Source organism: Pelodiscus sinensis, chromosome 19 (assembly GCF_049634645.1).
Source record: "Pelodiscus sinensis isolate JC-2024 chromosome 19, ASM4963464v1, whole genome shotgun sequence".
In the NCBI taxonomy this organism is placed as follows: Eukaryota; Metazoa; Chordata; order Testudines; family Trionychidae; genus Pelodiscus; species Pelodiscus sinensis.
In genome coordinates, this window is record NC_134729.1 from 18110257 (window position 1) to 18134632 (window position 24376).

General features: G+C 57.3%; 1 protein-coding gene across 4 annotated transcripts; it reads left to right on the forward strand.

The window, feature by feature from the left end:
- Positions 1 to 446: 446 nt before the first annotated feature.
- On the forward strand, positions 447 to 24188 carry LOC142819002 (occludin-like). 4 transcript variants are annotated; one of them, XM_075902771.1, is made up of 10 exons: positions 447 to 664; positions 1773 to 1924; positions 2750 to 2811; positions 5246 to 5984; positions 11031 to 11189; positions 18101 to 18249; positions 19050 to 19262; positions 19961 to 20132; positions 20678 to 20719; positions 23838 to 24188. In XM_075902771.1, the coding sequence occupies exons 4-10, from the start codon at positions 5286 to 5288 to the stop codon at positions 23937 to 23939; spliced, it is 1536 nt and encodes a 511-aa protein (XP_075758886.1). In that variant the 5' UTR covers positions 447 to 664; positions 1773 to 1924; positions 2750 to 2811; positions 5246 to 5285; the 3' UTR covers positions 23940 to 24188. The 4 variants fall into 4 exon arrangements, with proteins under 4 accessions (XP_075758886.1, XP_075758884.1, XP_075758887.1 ...); XM_075902769.1 differs by lacking the exon at positions 2750 to 2811; XM_075902772.1 differs by lacking the exons at positions 1773 to 1924; positions 2750 to 2811.
- The last annotated feature ends 188 nt before the right edge of the window (positions 24189 to 24376 follow it).

Genomic DNA, 24376 nt, shown 5'->3' on the forward strand with positions numbered 1-24376 from the left:
AAAAAAACCCACCAAGTTTAACGACAAGGTCTACTTGGTCCAGCTAAGATCCCCCAGTGGCAGAGCCCAGGACCCCCCCGAACTCACTGCCCCCACGAAGGGCTGGGAGAGCACGACTGAAAAAGGAGTAAAATCCAAGTGCGGTACAGGGATCCGTGCGGCGTGCCGGAGCCCGGGTGAGGCTCCCTCGCCAGGCCGGATGCCTACCAAACGGGAGGGGTTAACGGCAACCCGGCCACGCAGCCTGGCGCTTTGATAAGCGTCTTGCACACCCGGCGATTTCTGTCCGCGGCGGCTGCCAAGTTTTTGAGTCCAGCTGTGCCAGGTTCCTGCGGTTACCAGCTTTGGCGACGGCCTGGCCACAGCGGGAGGAGGCGGCGGGTTGTTTTCAGTGACCGTGCACCTAGTAATGATTAATCCCTCAGCTGCCATTTTCACATGAACAAAGAAGGGAGGAAAACAGAGGGGAGCCAGACTCTTAAAGGAAACCCGGCCAGCCCCCTTCAGCAGGCAGGGACGGCCCGGAGCCCTAATGGAACGGAGCCCTAAACCTGGAGGTCATCTGCAAGCAGCCCCCCAGGACAATTAGCTCCGTGTCGAGCTAATACTAAGTGACAGAGGCCGGTGCAGCTAGCACTGGAGGGTGATGTAGCTGCAAACTAAGGTAAGGCGACGGAGCCCACATTTCATGGGGGAGAGCTGCTCTGTTCCTTCTGGGTCCGTACCTTTCAGGGTCACCTTGTTCAGCTTCACAGAGCCAGGTTTCAAGCTGGTCTCCATGAACCTGCAGCCAGATATGGGGCGGGCCCAGCGTTCTGGCTAATCTTTCCCGCCCCCTGTGCGGAATAATTTTTTTACGTGCACGGAGGCAGGTGCCAATGGGCACCACCCGTCTAAACGAGCAGGGGGCACTCTGCTAATCCACGGGGTGGCGCTGGCATCTCTCCTGAGCAGCCACGCAAGCGCACGGCTTACAGGGAACGCTGGTCCGGGCCGCTGGACCTCACTGGGGCGATGGGAGGGGAGGGGAGGCCCTGCCGTAACTCTTGTCTTCTTGCCTTCCATGGAGCAAGGGCTTAGAAAAATTCTTATTGTGACTCAGGTGGCCGGATTCACTCTGAGTGCCCAGCGAGCATTCGCTTTGGGTGCAGAGACACGTGAAAGTTTACCTGTCGCTTCCTCCCAAAAGCTCACTCTGTGCGTACCGGGTGTTTTAAGGGCTGTGGGCTTTTTTCGTTTATTTCTCGAGTAACAAAGCGAGGAAGGAAACGGCAGACTAGCTCCAGGAGCTTTCTGGAAGACCGGGAAGAGTTTGTTAAACAAACCTCCCAGGCCATCCTAAGAAAAGCGGCAGGAAAGCAAGGGGGGGACCTGTAAAACCTTTTGCAGACCAGGCCCGGAGGAGGCGGCGTGTCAATTTCACCGGGGTCTGGACATTCTTGCTGGGGTCTGAGAGCAAACTGGTACGGCGGCTTTTAGCCGCACTGGGAGCTTTTGTTGTCTTTGAAACTTGAATCCCGGCCAAAGCCAGGAGGCAGGGCAGCGAGAGCCCAGCCCCGACCTTATCGCGGGTTCGCTCGCAGGGGAAAGAAACACAGTGGGGATTTTTTTTTTAAAGTACACACGCGTGCGTGTCTGCGTGTGAGGGAAACGCACTATTTACTAGTGGCCGGCGGGCGCAGGAGGGGCGGGGAGTGAGAAACCCGGCCCTGTGATGAGCAGCTCTGGGCTTCCCGGCTGCAGGCCTGGGAAAACAGAGACTTATTAATCAGGTGAAATAAGAGAGGCGGTGGCGTTGGAAGAAATTGTTGCACCTGGAGTGGAGGCCGCGGCTGAACGCTCCTACCCTGTGTCCAGCGGTTCGCGAGGGCTGAGTTCAGCGCGGATCCTTGACTCGGCTTGCCCAGAGCTCCCAAAATCCAAGGTGAGAAGAATTAACCCCCTCCCGGTGTTCTCTGACCATCCCGCACTGGGGTGAGACCACCAGAGCGCCACGGCCAGGCCTCTGTGTCTCTGAGCCGGGAAAAGCTTCGGGGGGTAGCCGAGTGAGTCTGTATAGGATAAACTTAAAAAACAACCAATAGCCTGGTAGCACTTTAAAGCAGTGGTTCCCAAACTTTTTGGCATCGCGCCCCCTTTTTGATTTTTGAGAAACCCTCACGCCCCTCCTCCTGCCCCAGCAGCAAAACTGACCAAGGATGAAAAACAAAAATAGTAAGGGGATTGATTGGGGGGGGGGGAAGGCTGGGTCGCCTTGCACCCCCCCGGAATTCCTTCACGCCCCCCAGTTTGGGAACCCATGCTTTAAAGACTAGCAAAACATGTAGCTGCTTTCATGATTAGCCATGGAGGAAGCAGGACTTGTCCGTGGGAACCCGTGGGCCTGTGGCCAGTGAACAATTTTCACGTTACGAGTCGGCACCAGCACCGGGCACTTTTTGGGGTGCCCCTCAGGCAGGCCGGGGCAGAAAAGACATGGCCACCTCAGATGATAGAGGGTCCGTAAATACACTTGCCTCTTCCTTTTAGGGATCCCTTTAAACACAGCCCAGTAAACTCATCCCAGGGGCAGGAGAATTGGGCTCCGGATCCAGATCTTCTGTGGATTCGTGTTGGTGGGGGTGGGGGAGGGAACGGCTCAGCCCAACCCGGCCATGGGTCGTCTGTGCAGTGTAGAAACACGCTGGAAGGCCAGAGTTTAACCTTTGGCCCCGGCCACGACTCCCTTTAAGTGGCTTCGTTTCTCCAGTAATGGCACTGCCCCGCCTGGCAGAGGAGCTGTGAAGGCGAGTAAAGTCCCCCCCGCATGGCGTGAGTACACCAGAGATCTTCCCACTGGGCAAAGATGAGTGGCCGCGGTCGGGCGGTTAGCGGGAGGGTTGTGTTCCAAAAGAATTCCTCCGTCCCAGCCTCTGTTGTTTGTGCCGTTATTAATCGAGGCTTGGCCGGGGCTTTGAAGGGCTCAAATTGTTGTTACGGCACCGAAAGGGCAGGAGGGAAAAAAACCGATCGATTGAAATCCGCGAATGTCAGGCAGACCCCGCTGTAGGACACAGTCGAACGGCAGATCTGTACGGGCTGGTCACCGTGACATGGGAACCGGCCGAAACAATTTTTTCTTGATACGAGGGGGGGACGCATTTTGAGCAGCAATTGAGCAAAATGACTTTAATGCAGAGGGGTGGTGGGTTGTTTGGGGTTTTTTTAATCTTTTGTTATTTGGTGGAAGCGATCTGAGTCCTTTCCAGTGAGTAAATGATGGGGGAGGGGGTTAAATGGAAAGACAATGGGATGGGTTGATATTGCTGGCGTGAGACCTGTTTTTCAGGACTTGCTCCAGTGAAAACACGCTTGTGCTTGGCAGTGTTATTCCAGATTTACGCCGGTGTCGTGGGGACCAGCGCCAGCTGCGAAAGCATCTAAGGGGGGGAACCTGTTTTGGGTTGGGGCCTGCTGACCCACAGAAAAATCAGTCGGGGGCCACACAAACCCAACAGACACCTCACAGATGTGAGCCCCAACTGGGAAGCAGAAAGAAGCTCCCTGCATCCCCCCACATACCCATGCCTAGCGGGGTCCAGGCTAGTAGATTTTGTGGGTCCCCCTACGCTCAGGGATGGGGACAAAAATGAGGGGTTCAGAGAGCTGCTGGAAGAAGGCTTGGAGTGTGGGCAGGAAAGTGGGTGCAGGAGCAAGCTGGGGGTGAGGGGTCTGCCTAGGAGGTTGGGTTCAGGAGCAAAGTGGGGGTGCAGGGTCTGGACGGAATGGGGGTAGCTCGGGCGTGGAGCATCAGCACTGACTCCCGGATGTTGGGGGGATCCCTGAGCCTCAGGGTAAGTCGGGGGCCATGTCTAGCCTTAGGTCCCCCGCCCCTGGGGGTTCAAAAATCATCCATGTGCCTAAGGAGCCATCTTCACTGCACAATTTCCTCAGGGTTCTTGCTGGGGGGGTTGCTCCCAACCCAGCTCCCCTCCCTGCTCCACGCCCCCGAGTGTCTGAGTTTCGAGGTGCTTTGAGGCAGGGTTCGCTGACACCTTGAATGCCGTCGAGTGCTTACACTGGCTGGTCACCCACCCCCTCCCGGCAGAGACTCCGGGCTGCGAATCCTCCAGCGCCTTCCCACAGTCCCCCCCCCCACCCCACGCTGAGCGGGACGGACGTGCTCTCCCGCCAGTCGACCCAGAAAGCCCCGGAGCTCAGCTCCCCTCCCTCGCGCGTCCTCGCCGTGGAGTGAGCCACGGTCCTGCGGACAGGGCGTTGCCGTGTGGCTGCCCACCCCGGGCTGGGCTCACCCGGCGCCGCTCCCTCCCATTAACTCAGAGCCCAGGTGACTTAGGAGCCCCCGGAAAATCAACAGGCTGCCTCAGTTCCTGGCACCTGGGTGACTTCCGGACCCTCTTCCACTCGCTTCCGAGCTGGAGCGAACAGATGGGCTGCCGTGCTCAAGCCTTAACGCGGACTCTGCCCCGTTGGCCAGTGTGCAGTGTAGACACAGCCAGTAACTCTCATGCTTGACTGGCCCGACTAGTCGCAATTAAATACAGATCTGTATTCTGTCTAATATACAGACCTCCCTATAGATGTGTGTCAAATCAGAGGTGACTGGTGGTGGCCTGGCCCCTTATGGGGTGCCCCCGCGTGTCCCTGTGGGTGGCCTTCCCTGCACCCCCTTCTCCATGGGCACCAGCTGCCACTGTATAAAATCACCCCTATTTTATAAAAGGGGGCACTGGGCTTTTCAAAGGGACCTACGTGCCCAACTCCTATTGATGAATTATTCTGAAGTCAGCCGGGAACGGGGCCCCGCTGCGCTAGGTGCTGTACAAATACAAAGCAGGACAGGGTCTCTGTCCTCAGGCACTTACAGACAAGACAGGCCCCCGGTTTGTAACCAGGCCAGAGCCCAGAGCCCACGGGCCACATGTTGATGCCACGTTTTTTGGGGGGGGGGCAGTTAGGAGGAGATTAGCTCATGGGAAAGAAAAGGGGGAGCTATGGAACAAGCTGGGCCACGCCAGGCGGGACCGGGGGAAGAGCTCTATTCCCAGCTCTTCTGCTGTTGTGCAGCTACCTAGGCTGGAGGGCAGCAGAGAGAAATATGACCGTTTGCTGGGAGTGGGTAAGTGACAAGCCCAAGGCCATGTAGGGCAGCAGTGGCAGAGGCAGGAGCCACACCCCTGCCCCTGCCACACATCTCACCGGGCCCCCCCGCGTGACCAGCTTGTGTGTCTGCTGCTCCACCTAGGCATTTCTAAGACTGCCCATCGCTGTGGTCTCCCCTCGCCATGTACAAGAAGCCCTACAGCAGCCCGCCCACTGGCTACGGGCCCCCCGGCGATGGCTACGACCTCCACTCGGCCCCGCTGGGCTCCTTCTACGTGGAGGACGTGCCGCAGCATTTCTACAAGTGGAACTCCCCGCCCGGCGTGGTGAAGATCCTGGAGGGGCTGGGAGTGCTGCTCTGTATCACTATATTTGCCTGCGTGGCCTCCACCCTGGCCTGGGAGTACAACTATGGCTACGGAGGGCTCTACGGCAGCGGGCTGGGGGGCTACTACGGGTCTGGCTATTACAGCGGCGGGATGGGCTACGGCGGGTATGGCGGCTACGGCGGCTACGGAGGCTACGGCGGCTATGGCGGCTACGGCGGCATGACCAACCCACGGGCAGCCAACGGGTTCATGATCGCCATGGCGGTGCTCTGCTTCATCACCCTGCTGGGCCTCTTCGTGGCCAGCGTCGCCAAGTCCAGCAGTGCCCGCTCTCGGCGCTTCTACCTGGCGGTCATCGTGGTCTGCGCCATCCTGGCCTTCGTCATGCTCATCGCCTCCATCGTCTACATCATGGGCGTCAACCCCCGGGCCCAAATGACCGGCAGCTACTACTACAACCCCATGCTGACCATGTGCAACCAGATGTACTCCTCCGGCGGCAACTACCTCAACCAGTACCTCTACCACTACTGCACCGTGGACCCGCAGGAGGTACCGTGGGGCGCGGCTCGTGCTCTCCGTCGGCTTCCCTGCTGGTCTCGCGTCCTCTTGCCTCGTTCGCCTTCCTTGCATTTCCTTTCTGCCTGGTCTCTCCTCTCGTCCTTCAACTCTCCCTGCTTCCTTCAACTTTCTCTCCTTTTCTCTTTCCTTCCTTCCTCTTCCTTTTCTCTCAACTTTCCCTCCTTTTCCCTCCTTCTTTCTTCAACTTTCTCTTCTCCTTTTCTCTCCTTTCCTCAACTTTCTCTTCTCCTTTTCTCTCTCTCTCCTTCCTTCCACTTCCTTTCTGCCTTTTCTCTCTCCTCTCTTCCTTCAACTTTCTCTTCTCCTTTTCCCTCCTTTCTTCAACTTTCTCTCCTTTTCTCTTTCCTTCCTTCCACTGCCGTTCTGCCTTTTTTTCTCTCTCCTTTCCTCCTTCAACTTTCCTTCTTTTCTCTCCTTTCCTTCTTCAACTTTTCTTTCCTTTTCTCTCTTTCTCTCTCCTTCCTTCTTTGCTCAACTTTCTCTCCTTTTCCCTCTCTCCCTCCTTCTTCAGACAAGAAGCAATGGGCAGCAAATGAGGTTTAGGTTGGACATTAGGGAGAACTTCCCAACTGTCAGGGTGGTGAAACTCTGGAATAAATTGCGTAGGGAGGTTGTGGAATCTCCGTCACTGGAGAGATTTAAGAGCAGGTTGGATAGAGGGTATATCTACACAACTGAGTTTTGTCGGAAAAACAGCCATTTTTCCGACAAAACTTGAGGAACATCCGCACTGCTATTGCGTTCTTCTGCAAGAAAATTGACAGAACTGAGGGGTTTCTCCGGCACTGGTAATCCTCATTCTGCGAGGAAGAAGCCATTTCGCACAAGAGCTCTTTCACAAAAAGGCGTGTGTGGCCGGGGGAAAGGGAGTTCCTCTGGAAGAAGAGGAAAGAGGAAAAAGCAGAGGTGCCCTGGTGGCTATTCCATCCATAGCAATCACAGCTTACATGCAAGAAAGTGTCCATTCAGCCTGGACGCGCTCTTTCAAAAAATCAGATCACTTTTTCGATGCACTTTTGCACTGTGGACTCTTCCGAAACAAGCTTCTTCCGAAAGAAGCCTGTAGTTTAGATGTAGCCAGACATCTGTCAGGGATGGTCTAGATGGTGCTTCGTCCTACCATGCGGGCAGCGGATTAGACTCCATGACCTCTCGAGGTCCCTTCTAGTTCTAGTGTTCTAGAATTCGTTCTTCGATTTTCTCTCCTTTTCTCTCTCTCTCCTTCCGTCCTCTTCCTTTCTGCCTTTTTTCTCTCTCCTTTCCCCTTTCAACTTCCTCTCCCGCTTTTCTCCCTTTTCCCATTTTCTCTGTGTCTTACATTCACACCCTCTTGGAACCACTCAAAAAACTGGGCTGAATGTTGGGGAGGGGGAGAGCAAACGTACTTCAGATTTAGTCTTGGCTTGTTTCAAATGTGAAACGTTGCTCGGCAGGGGTTGTTGGCGTTTTCCTACCGCCTTGCTCACGCGCTCACTGAATTTCACGGGTGAACACGCTGACCTTATGGTCAAAACGTTAATGAACCTCCCACCCTGGGTTGTTTTGGGGGTTGAATTTGAAATTTGGCTCGAGAATGTTCGCATTTCCTAGCCAGTCTATCTTTTTTTTTCCCCACTGACTTATCTTCTCACCGATTCATCTGCACTCTCCGTTGTCACTGCACTAAATCGGAGCTGAGCGTTCATTGGTTCCCCATCTCCACTAGCTGTTGGTGCCCTTCTCCGCCTTGTCCCAGCTAAGAGCAATTCCTGGTGGCTAGCGTCAGCTGCTTTTGGAGCTGCCCTGAAACTAACCAGGGCTAGGAGGATGGATCTGAAGGCAGAGAAATTCCAGGCTGGATACCACGAGGGGCTTCCCGGTGGATGAAACCACTGGGCAACCTCGCAGGGCGATGATGGAGACCCAAAGAGTTGGGATTTTGAAATCCAGCTTGGAGAACGTTTTAGAAAAATCCTGCATTGGCAGGTGGACGGGCTGTCCGAGGTTGGCAAGCCAGCCACTGGCCCAGGCGGGAGCTGGCTGCCCACATGGTGTTGACTCATGCGTCCTGGTTTTTGCAGCGGAAGGAAGAGCACGTGGTTATGCAATTGCATTAGTGCGGGGGGAAGGGGTAGTGTTGTAGGTTCATGAAAGGGACAGGGGATGGGAGGGGGGAGAATGGAGGAGGGGTATGGGATGGGGGAATGGGAGGTGAAGGCAGCCCACAAGACAGTCCCTCTGTTAAGCTGTGGTTCCCATTATGGGGAAGTTTGGACACCCCGGACCAGACAACCCCTGGCTCTTTTCCAGCGTTCCCCATTTTCAGGGATTCTCTGAGTGCTCTGTTCGACCAGCTCAGAGCTCTGCACCCCGCTCCCCTCCTTGATCGGTCCTGGTGCGACAAGTCGTACAGTTTAAAGCCCCCTAGCACCTACACACCCCAGCTGACATCAGGGACTCTGTGTGCCAGGTGCTGCACAGACACACGATGAGTGACAGGCTCTGTCCCAAAAAGCTCACCATCTGAATAAACAAAGGAAGGCCATTTCACAAGTGGGGAAACTGAGGCACAGCAGATGCAAGGAAGGGGTCAGGAGCCTCATAAAGACTTGTACAGCCCGCATTATCATCATATTTGAGCACCTGCCAGTGTTTAATAGATTTATCCTCACTCACGCTCATGGGAGGCAAGGCCTGGCTGTCATCAGTATTGTATGGAGGGGAAACTGAGGCACGGCACAGCTGAATGACTTGGCCAACATGATAAGAACAAAACAACGGCCATACTGGATCAGACCAATGGTCCATCCAACCCAGTGTCCTGTTTGCCGACAGTGGCCAATACCAGATGCCCCAGAGGGAGGGGACACAACAGGTAATCCTCACGTGATCTCTCCCCTGTCACCCACCTCCAGAGAAACAGAGGTTACTGATAGGGACACCATTCCTATCCATGCTGGCTAATAGCCATTGATGGACCTAACCACCATGAATCTATCTAGCTCTTTTTTGAACCCATAGGGGTGTTCAAGTCCTGGCCTTCACCACATCCTCTGGCGAGGAGTTCCACAGGTTGACGTCACACCCGGACGGGGCTGAGGAGAGACTTTCCGGACTCCTGGGCAAAGTGTGTGAGAGGGAGAGCTCCATGCCCTCAGAAAGGCTGAGGCCTTTGGCGGAAGCGGGGGATGGGGCTAGAGATTGACCTCCCGCAGCCAGCCCTTCTGTGCCTGGGAGCTGAAGCCAGGCCTTCCAAGTCCTAGGCTGGTGTCCTAACCATTAGGCCTTACTGCTTCTATGCCAAGCTGCGCCTCTCCCCACTCAGAAATAAATTCCGGTCTCCTGAGTCCCAGCCCGGAGCTTTCCAACCCTACTCCACCGCCCCCCCCCCCCCCCCGCCCTGAGCCCATCCCTCACCTGCTTTGCCCAAGTCAAGCCCCCAGGCTGTAACCCAGAGCAAAAGAGCTTTTTCAAAGTCTCTGCTGGGCTTGGTCAGTTTCCTTGGGCGGCTAACAAGGATCTCTGGCTGCAGCCGCCCAGTCAGCGCCCTGGGCTGTCTGTCGGGTAGAAGGCAGCAGAATATTCCCAAACAAGGGCGCCACAAAGCCAGTTTCGGTCGGGGCAGAAACAATTGCAGCCGGTTAAGCCGCAAACTGGGTGGGGCTCCCGATCCCACCCCGTCTCTGGGATAAGATTAGCCCAGCCTGCTGCGATCCGGCCACCTGAAATCTGGAGCCATGTGGAGCCAGGCACTTAGCTAGGTATGCCCGCCCAGACGCAGGCACGGAGCTAGAGCATGGGCCAGATGCACCCTAACCCAGTTGTGTCCAGTTCTAGGCCCCCCACAATAGAAAGGATGGGGACGCATTGGAGAGGGTCCAGTGGAGGGTGATCACAATGATTAGGGGGCTGGAGCACATGACCTACGAGGAGAGGCTGAGGGATTTGGGCTTGATCTGAAGACAAAAAGGGTGAGGGGGGATTTGAGAGCAGCCTTCAATTTCCTGAAGGGAGGTTCAAAAGAGGCTAGCAAGGGGCTGTTCTCAGTGGGAGCAGGTGGCAGAACAAGGAGCAATGGGCTCAAGTTACAGTGGGGGAGGTCTAGGTTGGCTATTAGGAAAAACAATTTCCCTAGGGGTGTGGGGAAGCGCTGGGCTGGGTTCCCTAGGGAGGGGGTGGAATCTCCATCCCTAGAGATGTTTAAGTCTCGGCTTGAACAAGCCCTGGCTGGGTTGATTTAGTTGGGATTGGTCCTGCCTCGGGCAGGGGGCTGGACTTGATGATGTCCTGTGGTCGCTTCCAGCTCTATGGTTCTATGATTCTGGGGACTCGCCCTCGCGCAGCACACACCAAAATGCGCGGGGGTGACGCCTTTCGCAAAAATCGTCCAGAGGATCACATCTGCTGCTCTCGGCCCCGTGTCCTTAGGGGAAGATTGTCGGTTGTTTCCGCACACCAGCCGGGGAGGGCTCCTGGACTCTTTTCCTGGCTCCGTGGAAAGTCGGTTCCTCACTCGCCGCGTGCCTCAGTTTCCCAAGCTGTGGAGGCCATTGTCTGCCTGGAGATTGCAAAGTGCACTGGGATCCCTTTGTTTCATTTTGGTGCTTAAGCAAGGCCCAGTCCCGATACCCCACCATGCGTTGGAGGCTCGATTGTTTTGCAAAACGTTTCCGTTCAGAATAAGATAACAGCAAGAAGCTGCCTTTTCTACTTTTCCTCCCCCTAGGTCCCAGGAAATGCCTCATCCGTCTCTCCTCCTTGGTTGGACTTTTTCTGTTTGGCATAACAATTATTTGCCCTCTCGTTTGATTTTTTTTTTTGTTTTCATCCTTCCCCAGCTGTACTGGCAGGGGCTGTGTGTTTCATCTCCTTCCAGTGGCTAAACCACAAAGAGGACAACAACCTACTGCTGCTAGCAGCTAATGCAGTTCTTCCTTTAGCCTGAGTGGTAGAGGCCAGTGGTGGAGGGTGCCGGTTTGGATGGCATAAAGTTGATTTCCCAGGCTAGCGTGGGATTTTTTTCTCCTTCTTTTCTAGGCCATCGCCATCGTCTGTGGGTTCTTCATCGTTATTCTCCTCTGCGTCATTTGCTTCTTTGCTCACAAGACGCGCCACAAGATCTGGAAGTATGGGAAGCCCAATATCTACTGGGACAAGCCACCTGCCTACCAGGAAGGTCCCAACGTGGAGGAGTGGGTGAGTGTAGCATGGCACGGGGCTGCGGGTGGAACAGGTAAGCGGCAGGGCCTTTGAGGCTACATAGGGGCAGTCCCCTGGGGTCTAGGGACTGAGGTACCTTCAGGAGCCAGACTGGGAAACAAACAAGGGGAGGGGCTCTCCTAAGCCCCGCCCACTTTTGGCCCCTGTCATGGCTCCTTCCCCACTCTGGCATGATAAATGCAGAAGTGGGGGCCAGCAATTACCCCAAAACCTTATCTACCAGGCTTTGGTATAAACCTTCCCCCCAAAATCTTAAAACCCTAGATTTTGGGAATAAAACTTCCGCTGCCACCGCCCAAATTAATAAAGAAACCAGGGGAGAAACCATTTGGGGAAATCTCACCCCTAAAGTAAAAACCCCAGGACACAAGTAACCAGTATCAGGTTAATAAAAAGAAAAGAGAAAACTTTTATTATCACCACAATCTTCCTGTTGCAAGCATAATGGCTAGATGGAAAAGTAACCAATAATACACTCATGGAGAAACTCCATGGGCCTAGAACTTAGTTACAAAGAAAAGCCAAAACATCTTTTAAAAAGTGCACAGACAGCAGATCCCATACCCAAACCGTAAAACAATGAAGCCTGACGGATTTATCTAAACTTTACCCTACTTACAGAAAGTGAAGAAAGAGTCTTTTCTTGGAGGGAGAAAAAGGTTGGGAACTCCTGGATTAGAGGATTGGGCCAAAAGAAATCTGATGAGGTTCAACAAGGACAAGTGTAGAGTCCTGTTCCTGCTTGGGACGGAAGAATCCCAAACATTGGTACAGGCTGGAGACGGACTAGCTATGTAACAGTTCTGCAGAAAAAGAGCTGGGGATTCCAGTGGATGAGAAACTGGATATGAGTCAACAGTGTGCGCTTGTAACCAAGAAGGCTAATGGCATATTAGGATGCATTAGGAGGAGCATTGCCAGCAGATCTAGAGAAGTGATTATTCCCTGTTATTCAGCTCTGGTGAGGCTACACCTGGGCTGTGTCTACATTGGCACCCTTTTCCGGAAAAGGGATGCTAATGAGACACTTCGGAATTGCAAATGCCCCAGGGATTTAAATTTTCCCTGCGGCATTTGCATGAACATGGCTGCCGCTTTTTTCCGGCTCGGGGCTTTGCTGGAAAAAAGCGCCAGTCTAGACAGGGATCTTGCAGAAAATAAACCCTTTTCCGGAAGATCCCTTATTCCTGATTTTAAGTAGGAATAAGGGATCTTCCGGAAAAGGGTTTATTTTCCGCACGATCCCTGTCTAGACTGGTGCTTTTTTCCAGCAAAGCCCCAAGCCGGAAAAAAGCGGCAGCCATGTTCATGCAAATGCCGCAGGGAAAATTTAAATCCCTGGGGCATTTGCAATTCCGAAGTGTCTCATTAGCATCCCTTTTCCGGAAAAGGGTGCCAATGTAGACACAGTCCTGGAGTACTGTGTCCAGTCCCGGGCCCCCACTATAGAAAGGATGTGGACACATTGGAGAGGGGCCAGTGGAGTGCGACCAAAATGATGAGGGGGCTGGAGCACAGGACCTTTGAGGAGAGGCTGAGGGAGTTGGGTCTGTTTAGTCTGCAGAAGAGAAGAGTGGGGGGGGGGGGGGGGGGGGTTGAGAGCAGCCTTCAACTTCTTGAAGGGAGATTCCAAAGAGGATGGAGAGAGGCTGTTCTCAGTGGTGATGAATGGCCGAACAAGGAGCAATGGTCTCAAGTTACAGTGGGGGAGGTCTAGGTTGGATATTAGGAAAAACGATTTCCCCTGGAGGGTGGTGAAGCACTGGGATGGGTTCCCTAGGGAGGGGGTGGAATCTCCATCCCTAGAGGTGTTTAAGTCTTGGCTTGACAAAGCCCTGGCTGGGTTGATTTAGTTGGGATTGGTCCTGCCTCGGGCAGAGGACTGGACTTGATGACTCCTGAGGTCTCTTCCAGCTCTGTGATTCTATGATTCTAATACAGTCTATAAAAATTGAACCGAGGAGCCAATCGTCAATAACAGGCTGTGCCGGCAGAGACTGGCCTGGTATGATCCATAATTAATGATATTGACATATTGGGTGCCATCTGTAGGCTTCAGAGTTAACACCTCATTGTGGTTAATGGGGGAAGCTCAGATCTCTCTCAGCACTGCTCTTGCAGTTTGTGGACCAATGAGGCTGGATGTTTCCGCGTCGCACTTTCAGATGCACTAGCCAACCATAAAAGTCAGGGTCATTTAGTTTCTGGAGAAAAAGATGGACCAGAGTGAGTGGAGTTTCTGAGCAAAGTGACTGGGAGGGAGTATGGCGGAGTGGTGTGCGCTCTCTGCTGCATACGGTGTATTATTATCAGCACAATGGGATCCTGAGCTATGGCTGGGGCTAATTTAAATAAATAATATAACCAAGCAGCAATGAGTTCCACAGGTTAATTCTGTACATGAGTGGAGTGGGGAGGTATCACCTTGCCTCTGTTTCAGATGCCTTTGTTTTTTCCATTTGCGATTAAGCCCCCGGGTTGCTCAGATATGAGTAAGAGGGTGTTGGCAGGAGGGTTGGTCCGAGCTATCTCAAGTGTACCAAAAGATAAATAAAATGGGATTGGATCCGATAGGCCGCGGGCCTGGAGTCAGCGCCACAACTGGTTTCTGTTCTCTTCCCCTTTGTCCGCTAAGTGCTCGAAAAATGTTTGCTCGTGATATGATTTAGTTTCAGCCTCGTCAATGATTAACAGGGTGAGCGCTTGCCCTGCAGGGCTTCGCCAGGCACAGCTCAGACGGATACCGGGGTCTGGTCCGTCATTCCGTACCAGGTCACATGTGGTTGGGAGTAAAGGGGGGGGGCTTACAGGTGTGTGGGGATGGGGGGAGCAGGGCTGCTCGTTTGGCGAAATTTGGGTACCGCTGAGCCTGGGAAAATTCACCTCCGGCCCAGCAGCCTTGCCTCACTTTGTCCCACCTACACCTATGCCAAGGAAGTGAAGGATTCTGGGATGCTCAGCCATGGGCGGTATGGTTGCCATGGCGTTGGGCTAGGCCTCTGCCCTGGGAGAAATCACCCAAGGGCCCCAGAGCAGTGAAGCATCTTCCGTCCACCTCCCCAGGGTGCCCCTGCCTCAGGGAACTGCACAGTGCAACACCCCCCGTGGGGGGGGGGTATTAATACAGCCAGGAGGTTAATAGCAGGTGCCCCCTTTGTTCTGCTTGGGTTCTTGCCCTCCCCTCGTGCCTGCAGAAACCGGGTGCCTTCCAGTCAGGTCCTAAGTGATGTGACTCACCCACGGCACAAGTGCTTCCTCCGCTGTCCCTTTTTCACGACGAGGGATTATGCCGGAGAAGGCAAAGCAGAGCTGGTTTGGGAGGAGCTCTCCGCCCTAGGGCAGACTGGGACTGGCCCCCGAGGAAGCTCTGTCTCCTGCCCAGGCAAGCTCAATGTTTGTGGCAGAGAGGTCCGCAGGCCATGAGGGGCAGAGACGTCAACCTTCATCCCCAGCCTAGAGCTTTTGGCGCTTACATTTCTTTGCACCTTGCACAGTTAACCTGCGGAACTCCTTGCCAGAGGACGTGGTGAAGGCCAGGACTTGAACAAGGCACTGAATTCCTTAGTATCCACATAGGGCTGGTGTCAGGCAATACAGGGCCCTGTGTGACCGGGCTGTAAATTCCTAACTGAGAAGACAGAGACACCCTGGCCGGTCTGTTCCGCGTGCAAAGCCTGCTGCTGAGGGTGCCGTGCCCTGGTGGGGGCATTCACCTTGCCCTGCCCAGGGACAAAGGCAGCTGGCAGGGAGGCGTGGTCCTGGCGTCCCTGCTGTGCCGTACGGGGCAGCCAGACTGGAAAATGCGGCCAGGACGCGGTGTGCCCTGCGTATGGGCTGGGGTGCGATAAACGGGCGACCTTCGAGAGCAGAGTTAACAGCCGAAGCCGCGCGACTTGCAGGAGCAAGGCGAGAACACCGTTCAAGGACGCGAGGGCGGGCGTCGTAGGCAGCGTGGCCTAGGGGTGATAGCCGGAGGGGGGTGGCATGCCAGGACGCCTGGGTTCTATTCCTGACTCAGAAATGAGACCCCCCCCCTGCTAGGAGTCAGAGCTGGGGGGGTGGGATGAGGCACCCTGATGCCTAGGTTCTATTCACACAGCTCTAGCAGGGCATGGCTAACAGGGCCGGCAGTGTTAATGTGGCAGTCGTAGGCAGTGTTGCCTAGGGGTTATAGCTGAAGATTGGTGGGGAGTCAGGACTCTTGGGCCTAACAGGGCCGGCAGTGTTAATGTGGCAGTCATAGGCAGTGTTGCCTAGGGGTTATAGCTGAAGATTGGTGGGGAGTCAGGACTCTCGGGTCTAACAGGGCCAGCAGTGTTAATGTGGCAGTCGTAGGCAATGTTGCCTAGGGGTTATAGCTGAAGAGAGGTGGGGAGTCAGGACTCCCGGGTCTAACAGGGCCGGCAGAGTTAATGTGGCAGGCATCAAAGGCGCAGTCAGGTCCGGGGGGGACAAGACAAGCGCTTCCCTGACTGGTCCTGCTGGTGGGAGTAGGGACCCCCCCAGGACCAGCCGTAAGACCGTGTGCGGCTGTGTTGGTGCGGGAAGGGAGGTAGGAGGGGGCCTGACTTAGCCAGGGAACGAAGCTCTTTCCTCCCAAGACCGCTCAGACAAGCAGCAGTTTCCCTCCCGGCAAGAGGCTCCACCAGAGAAGCCAGGAAGGAAAAAACCGCTGGCTTTGTAGGACTCAGTCTAAACAACCCACACTCCCCCACCACCCATCTCCTTCACCGCTGGGAGCAGACGGGGCGGCATCCCCCTCTGTGTCCGCACATCACAAACCCAGCACCTCTCGGCCCGGGGGCCCCGCCCCGCGATTGCTGGGTAAACTGAGGCAGGTCACCTCCCCGCTCTGTGCCTCAGTGTCACCCTCTGCAAAAGGCCTCCTCTGCAAAGCCCTCAGTGATCAGCCACTCAGCAGTAGGTGGTATCAGTGCAGCGGGCGTCTTTGCGTTCCCCTCGCTCCCAAAGGACGGGGGGGGAGGAGATGGGAGGGTCCATCGATACGTTAGTGATTGGCGAGGGGGGTCCGTAAGACAGAGGGGGAGAATCCGGCCCTGCTGCCTGCACAAGAGCAAAGCCTGAGAGCACCAACGTGACCCGTTTCCCAGCCGGGCCGCTCCGTTTATTTCACTGGGCGGGCCGCCCCTGGGAGGTTTCCTGAGTTCGGGGGGAAGCGTCTCCCGCAGGGATCCCGGGCCGGCACATCCTTCCTTTGTCGGTCCCTGGGACGTCCGGGGCAGGCGCAAGCGCCGGGATTTCGTGCAGGCGAGAACGAGCAAGAGCCTCTGGGAATGCGAACTGGGGGGAGGGTCACCCACGTTAGCCTCTTTCCGCTCTGCCAGGGACTTAGCAGCCACCCCGGCATGTGCTGCTTGGGAGCGGGGGGGGGGGGGGATGCGGGGCCTGGTGGTGCCAGTCGCCTCCCCCGCCGCCGGGTCTATGGCAGGGGAGGGGTTTGCCAAGTGCTGATTTGGCTTATCCACCCGCACGAGGCGATAAGGGGCTCGGGGCGGCACCCGGGGCAGGAGAGAGCCCGGAGGCAGGCGGCGGTTCCGGGGGAGCCCCGAGGGGCCCTGCAGAGCGCAGGCGGGGTGGGCTGGGCGAGCTGGGGGGTTGCTTTGTGGGAAAGTGACAAGCAACAAATAGAACTGGATGGAGTCGGCCTCTTGGCTCCTGCCCAGTGCAGCCCCCGGCCCCTGCTGGCCCAGCCCTGCGCTCGCCCCCCCAGCTCGGCCAGTGCCCCTGAACCCCGACCCCCAGCCCCTGCTGGCCCAGCCCTGCGCTCGCCCCCCCAGCTCGGCCAGTGCCCCTGAACCCCGACCCCCAGCCCCTGCTGGCCCAGCCCTGCGCTCGCCCCCCCAGCTCGGCCAGTGCCCCTGAACCCCGACCCCCAGCCCCTGCTGGCCCAGCCCTGCGCTCGCCCCCCCAGCTCGGCCAGTGCCCCTGAACCCCGACCCCCAGCCCCTGCTGGCCCAGCCCTGTGCTCGCCCCCCCAGCTCGGCCAGTGCCCCTGAACCCCGACCCCCAGCCCCTGCTGGCCCAGCCCTGCGCTCACCCCCCCAGCTCAGCCAGTGCCCCTGAACCCCGACCTCCAGCCCCTGCTGGCCCAGCCCTGCGCTCACCCCCCAGCTCGGCCAGTGCCCCTGAACCCCGACCCCCAGCCCTGCACTTACCCCCCCAGCTCGGCCAGTGCCCCTGAACCCCGACCCCCAGCCCTGCACTCACCCCCCCAGCTCGGCCAGTGCCCCTGAACCCCGACCCCCCAGCCCTGCACTTACCCCCCCAACTCGGCCAGTGCCCCTGAACCCCGACCCCCAGCCCTGCACTTACCCCCCCCAGCTCGGCCAGTGCCCCTGAACCCCGACCCCCCAGCCCTGCACTTACCCCCCCAGCTCGGCCAGTGCCCCTGAACCCCGACCCCCAGCCCTGCACTCACCCCCCCAGCTCGGCCAGTGCCCCTGAACCCCGACCCCCCAGCCCTGCACTTACCCCCCCGCTCGGCCAGTGCCCCTGAACCCCGACCCCCAGCCCTGCACTCACCCCCCCAGCTCGGCCAGTGCCCCTGAACCCCGACCCCCAGCCCTGCACTCACCCCCTCCAGCTTGGCCAGTGCCCCTGAACCCCGACCCCCAGCCCTGCACTCACCCCCCCAGCTCGGCCAGTGCCCCTGAACCCCGACCCCCAGCCCCTGCTGGCCCAGCCCTGCGCTCACTCCCCCCCCAAGCTCGGCCAGTGCACCCGTGGCCATGTGGCGTGCCACCAGCCTGTCCCCTCCCTGCCTTTGCGCCTGGTTCTCGCGAAAGGCAGCGCAGGTCCCCAGCCTCCCGCCCGGACCCCAGGCCCAGGGGCCCAGAGAGAGCCGCCCGCCTCTGGCTGCTTTCCAGGTGCAGAACGTGGCGCAGGGCAGCAGCCTCCCGGAGGAGACGGCCACGCTGGCCTACTCGGAGAACCTGACCAGCCCCGTCCACGCCGCGCCCAGCGCCTACGGCTCCCCACACAAGGAGAACGGCTACTCTGCTTACAACCCCGGCAGGTGGGTCTGTTCTGAGGGCTGGCTGGGGTCCCAGCATCTCCTGGCATCCAGAAATGCCAGCCAGGCCTCCAGCCGGCACCTCTCCCCGGATCAGCGGGGCCCCTGGCTTGGTGACGGAACAGGCCCGGTGGGACTGAGGGAGCTTCATTTAGGGCATCGCTCCGGGGCCCATATCCCAGACGTCCGCGGATCGGGGGGGAGAACGGTCCTTCCTGGCCTGCCTTGTGCTGTTGGCTGTCTCTCGCCGCTTGTCCGGGCAGCCACTGGGGCGCCTCTCCACTGCTGCTGATAGAAAGGGGTGTCCTGACCCTCCGCCCCCTAATTAGGGCCCTACTAACTTCACGGTTCATGATGGTCAGTTTCACAGGGGCCGGATTTTTTAAATCATGTCATGGTGCCGGCTCTTTAAACGTGAAATGTCCCAGGCTGGTCACTGCAGGGCCCTGACCCGAAAAGGAAATGCAAGGCTGGTGGGAGGGTCACAAGCTTATGGGGGTGCGGTGGTGGGACTGCTACCCCTAGATCTGCACTGCTCTGCCGGGGTGCTGCCTTCCGAGCTAGACCCTCGGTCCGCAATTACCGCTCTTCACTGCCCCGAGAGGGTGGCAATGCCATGGTCCCCCCCAAAATAAGCGTAGCCCCCTCTCTGTAGCTCCCTCCCCCCCAGTGTGAGAAACCCTGTTCGCCCCCTGTGCAATCGGCGCCGTACAAAGCACACAAAAGACCAGATTTCTTGGGTCGGGAGGCATTTTTCATGTGAATTGGGCCGGGCCCGTGTGCCCTGTTTCCCCCCTGCCCAGCTCGCCTGTCCGTGTGGCCAGCGATCTGCCCGCCCGGGCCTTCAGCACCAGCACCCTGGAGGAGAGGGGGCGGGAGAGCGCCAGCAAGCCAGCTGCCCGGCGGGGCAGGCGGAGGAGGCGGCGGAACCCCGAGCTGGATGAGTCCCAGTACGAGACGGACTACACCACGGCCATGGAGTCCAGCGACGAGCGGGACAAGGACGAGTGGGGCCGGTGAGGGACTCGCTCTCCCCCGGGGCGTAGGCACAGGGGGGCCTCCGGCCCTGGCCCTGCTCCCTCTGGAGTATGGGGGCTTGCGCCTCGCAGCCTGGTGCTCCAAGCGGGCCTCGGGAGCAGGGTCGGGGGCCTTGCAAGCCCCCTGCCCTGACCAACGTTCCCTCTCATCTTTCCCATCCATGGGCTGATTTTTTCCACCCCTGGGCGGAATCAATTTTCTTCTGTGCACTGAAGCATGCGCACCACCAGTAGACACACATGCTGCCGGCTGTGGGAGGCGGGGGGCGCTCTGCTAATCAGCTGGGCGGCACCTAAATCTCTCCGGGGTGGCCACCCACGCACCCAGCTTACAGGGACACCGATCCAGGCTACCTCGTTTGGCCTGGGCGGAGGGGCTACTCCGGGGGAGGGGAATCCGGCGACCCGGTTTTGCGGTGCCCCGTTGGTAGCTCGAAGTGACGTCGTTGTGGTGGTGATGATGTCACGCAGCGAGGTCACTGTGCCGGGGCTGCCGCATCGGACGGCCACCCGCATTTTTCACCATGATTCTGGAAGCCACTTGGCAGGGACTGCACCAGCCTCCCCTGTCTGCGCAGAGGCTGCGCAGCCCGAAATTGCAATGATTTAGGGGTGCCCCAGAGCTCCCCTTGTGGGGTGTCCCCCCCGTCTAACCTCTCCCCCCTCCGGCCGGGCAGCGTGTACCCCCCGATCACCTCGGACGGCATGCGCCAGGAGTACAAGCAGGAGTTCGACGCTGACCTCAAGCACTACAAGCAGCTGTGCGCCGAGATGGACGACATCAACGACCAGCTGAACCAGCTGAGCAAACAGCTGGACGGCTTGTCCGAGGACAGCCCGCAGTACCAGGTCAGAGCGGGGCCCGGCACGGGGCTGCCGGCTACCTGCTAGCCGATCCGGGGATTCTAGCACTCGTGTCCCGGTAGCACCGAGAGGGCCCGGCCAAGCTCAAGGCCCCATTGGGCCTGTCCCTGCTCAGACACCAAGACCAGCCTGGCTCCAAAGAGCTCCCGAGTGAAACGGACAAAGGGGGTGTCAGAACCCCCACTGGCAGCCAACGCACAGGGCTCTGGATTCCCAGCCAATGTGCCACCTGCAGGGCTCCCCTTCCTGCCGGGTCACCCCACATTTTGAGCAGCCTGGCCCCCCATGGAATTGTGCCTAATCAACGGGAGCTAGAAAACATCTTCCCTAGCTGCAGGCTCTGCCCCGCGCACCCCGATTCCACCAGCACGCAGGGACCGGCTGCCGTGGGGGGCGTAGCTTTCCACAGCCTGAAAGTTTCTTTATCAGTCCCCACCTGGCACCATCCCAGTTGCTCCCTCGTTAAGTCAACTGTGGAGTGATGGCTCGGGGCAGTAACAGGGCCTCTCTGCCTGGTTTTTCTTTTCCAGGGAGTCGCCGAGGAATACAACAGGCTGAAAGATTTAAAACGGGTGAGTCTCCAAAACTCAGGGCGTGCCTAAACTACGTTCCTCTTTCGAAAGAGGAATGTACATGAACATTCAAATGCAGCGCGGATTTACAAATCTCGTGCTTCATTTGCATAACTGCGTGACAGCGCTTTTTTCGAAAAAGGGTTTTTCGAAAAAGAAACCGCCGTCTAGACGGGGGGTTTCCAAAAAAAAACAACCCCACCCTTTTTCAAAAGAACCACAATGCCTGAAAAAATAAGGTGTGCGGGTTCTTTCAAAAAAGGGGGTTTTATTCGAAAGAACCCCGTCTAGACGTTTGCTTTTTCGAAAAACCGTTTTTCGAAAACGCTCTCACGTGATTATGCAAATGAAGCACGAGATTTGTAAATCTGCCCTTCATTTGACTTTTCAATCGACCTCATTTACATTCCTCTTTCGAAAGAGGAATGTAGTTTAGACATAGCCTCAGCCATTGGCCTCCTGTGTGTTTTATATCCGTCCAATCGCCCCTACGGACGGACGTCTCTCTGTCCGATTTCCCGTAGTGCTTCAAATCGCTGCTGATAGCCAGCGTCCTCCGAAAAGGGCCTAGCAATGCAGTATTTCCCACTTGCTCCCCCTTCAAACTTGTCCACGTCCACACACAAGCCGCCCCGACGTCTTTTAGATCCATTTCAAACCCAGGTGTGGTTCAACCTTGGCAGGCACGGCTATCAGTTTGAATCCGGCTCGGTCAGTTTCGCTGGACACGTGTCCATTTTACCAAGGCGGGTGAAATCGGAAGAGTGAGGCTTAAACCGGTTTCAGGGTGGCCACACACAACGTTGCCCCAAACCGGTTTAAAATCTCGCCTTAAAATCTCAGGCTACGTCTACACTGGCATGATTTTCCGGAAATGCTTTTAACGGAAAAGTTTTCCGTTAAAAGTATTTTCGGAAAAGCGCGTCTAGATTGGCAGGATGCTTTTCCGGAAAAGCACTTTTTGCGGAAAAGTGTCCGTGCCAATGTAGACGCGCTTTTCCGCAAAAAAGCCCCAATCATTCATTTTTGCAATCGGGGCTTTTTTGAGGAAGAGAAATCTCTGCTGTCTACACTGGTCCTTTTCTGGAACAGTTTTCCGGAAAAAGACTTTTGCCCGAATGGGCGCAGCATAGTTTTTCCGGAAAAGCACTGATGATTTTACATGAGATCGTCAGAGCTTTTCCGGAAATTCAAGTGGCCAGTGTAGACAGCTGGCAAGTTATTCCGGAAAAGCGGCTGATTTTCCAGAATAACTGGCCAGCGTAGACACAGCCTGTGTGTGTAGACCAGGCCTTGGGACAAATGTCAGGTGAATTGGTTGCTCCCATGAAGGGGTCTGGACTGAGAGCCCAGAGGGGAGACCCGTGTGTCTTCCCAGGGCGGGGCAGCTGGCTGCAGTGTGTGTGTAACCAGCAATATGGCCCATCCTGGAGCTGAACGGGCCCGGCTAGTGGTAGGACGTTAGAGGATCAGGCACCCAGGTGGAGCTAACTCGTGGCCTGAACTCAGATGTCCTGCCTCCCCTTGCGGTGCCCCTGCGCTGGCTGGGCTGGTGTTGGGTTACGCTCCAAAGTACAACATGCTTCAGTGAGCGGAGACGGAGGCAAAACACCTCCCGCGCTCAGCATGGTCTGGGCAGCACTGTCCGGCGCCGGCCCTGCCCTCCGACAGCCTGTGGCACGGGGCCTCCCTCCCTGGGCCAATCTGCTCCCTCCCCATGGGAGCGTCAGGCCTGCTGGGCCTTGGAGGGTCCTGGCAGAGTGAGGCCAGTGACCAGAAACTCTGGGTGGAAACTTCGTTCCCGCTGCAAAATCTTTATGATCCGGGAGCGTGGCCCCGGCAAGAAACCCGGCCCCCCGCTCGGACCCCCGCACGCGCAGCCCAAATCGACCCGATCGCTTGCAAAGGGAGGGGCTGTGAGCCGGGCTCGCAATCAACATGCGGGGCTAGAACACCGACCCTGGAACATTATGTGCCAGCATTGCAAACGGCTTCAGCCCTTGTTAAGCATGGCAGGGAGGATAAGCCGGCCTCCACGGTGGGCAGGGAGCCCAGGAAAACCAGGTCCAGAATTCTCACATTTGCTCTCCAGAAGCACCAGCTACAGCAGGACCATTTAAAACCTACCAGTCCCGAGACCATACCTGGGTCTGATTCTGATGTGTGGCCTGGATTGGAAAGCCCTGCCTCCCCTTCAAATGGTTAACCGAGAAGCATGAGCTTCTTGGTTGCCATAACGGTTAAACACCAGCTCCTGGTAAGCCAGCTGCCACTCCCCGCTGCTGGTTTCGTAGCAGAGCCCGCCACGTGGGGTGGGAGCCAGCTCCCTGGAAGTAGGGCCGGGAGCTGGGAGCCAGGAGCGGGGCCGGGAGGCGGGAGCGGAGCCGGGAGCTGGTGTGGACCAGGAGCTTGAAAGATGGCTCCCAGCCCGCACCGGCTCCCAGGGAGCTGGCTGCCACCCCGCAGTGCTACCTCTATATCAGATCCAGCAGAGCAGGGTGGCAGCCGGCTCCCTGGAAGTAGGGGTGGGGGCTGGGAACCAGGAGCAGGGCCAGGAGCCAGGATTTGCCAGGAGCTTGAAAGCTGGCTCCCAGCCCGCACCGGCTCCCGGGGAGCTGGCTGCCACCCTGCAGTGCTACCTCTATATCAGATCCAGCAGAGCAGGGTGGCAGCCGGCTCCCTGGGAGCAGGGCTTCCGGCAGAGCCAGCTGCTTCTGAGCTGTAGGCACTGCAGTATAAATCTTATACTGGAAAGCCTGCAGTGCAGCCAGCTCCCCGGGAGCAGGGCCAGCAGCTGGGAGCCAGCTCCCGGTGCACCCTGGCTGCCAGCTCGCAGGTAACCACTGAGCTTTCCAGCAGTTACAACACACTTACCGAATTAACTGCTTTTGAACATCCCTACTAAGAACACAACTCCATTTGCCGGCTGCAGTAGGAGGCTATTACCCGCTTGCAAGAGCCAGCCACTAGGTGGCGACACAACCCATGCGGCACCAGCTCCCACAATGCTTTGTGCTTCCAGAGCACCGCCGCTGCTCTAAGGCCCCGGAGAGGGGGGGGGGTCCCTGTGTTCCCGGTCACGTTAACAACGTCTCCCTCTTTCTCGCGCGGCCTTCAGACTCCGGGCTACCAGACGAAGAAGCTGGAGAGCAAAGCGCTGCGGAACAAGCTCTTCCACATCAAGCGCATGGTGAGCGACTACGATAAGATGAGAGGGTAGCGCGGCAGGCGAAAGCAGACCCTTTTGGAGGGGGAAGACAGTCTGCCTGCGGCCAGCCGACTCCTCGCCGGGACACGCTGCACCGGATGCCAACGCCCTGGCCCGCCCGTGGCTGTCTTGTTTTGTACCTTCGTTTTCAAAGCCGAATCGCCCGCGCTTTGTGCCATTTCCAAACCCAAGAGCCAGCAGGACCCAGAGAGCAGGGCCAGAGGGCAGCTTTCAGAAAAGAAATGAAACTCCATGGAAGTTCGCGTCCTGGGTTGATTCCTGCGGGCTCCTATCCTGTAATGACCAAAACAAAAATCCTAGCCCCATTGGAATCAATGGCTTCCGTGGGGTTCATAGCTCACCCTTGGTGCTTAACTTTACGCAGGTGAGTCCTTCATTCAATAGAACTGAGCATTACGCATGGGCCTGCCATTGCTGCAGGATCGGAC

Bases quoted from the DNA above. Each gene is read 5' to 3' on its own strand.
- LOC142819002 (XM_075902771.1), top strand. From the start codon at position 5,286: ATGTACAAGAAGCCCTACAGCAGCCCGCCCACTGGCTACGGGCCCCCC. The intron at 5,985-11,030 runs GTACCGTGGGGC...CTTCTTTTCTAG, and splicing joins GCACCGTGGACCCGCAGGAG to GCCATCGCCATCGTCTGTGG. The intron at 18,250-19,049 runs GTGGGTCTGTTC...CCCCCTGCCCAG, and splicing joins TCTGCTTACAACCCCGGCAG to CTCGCCTGTCCGTGTGGCCA.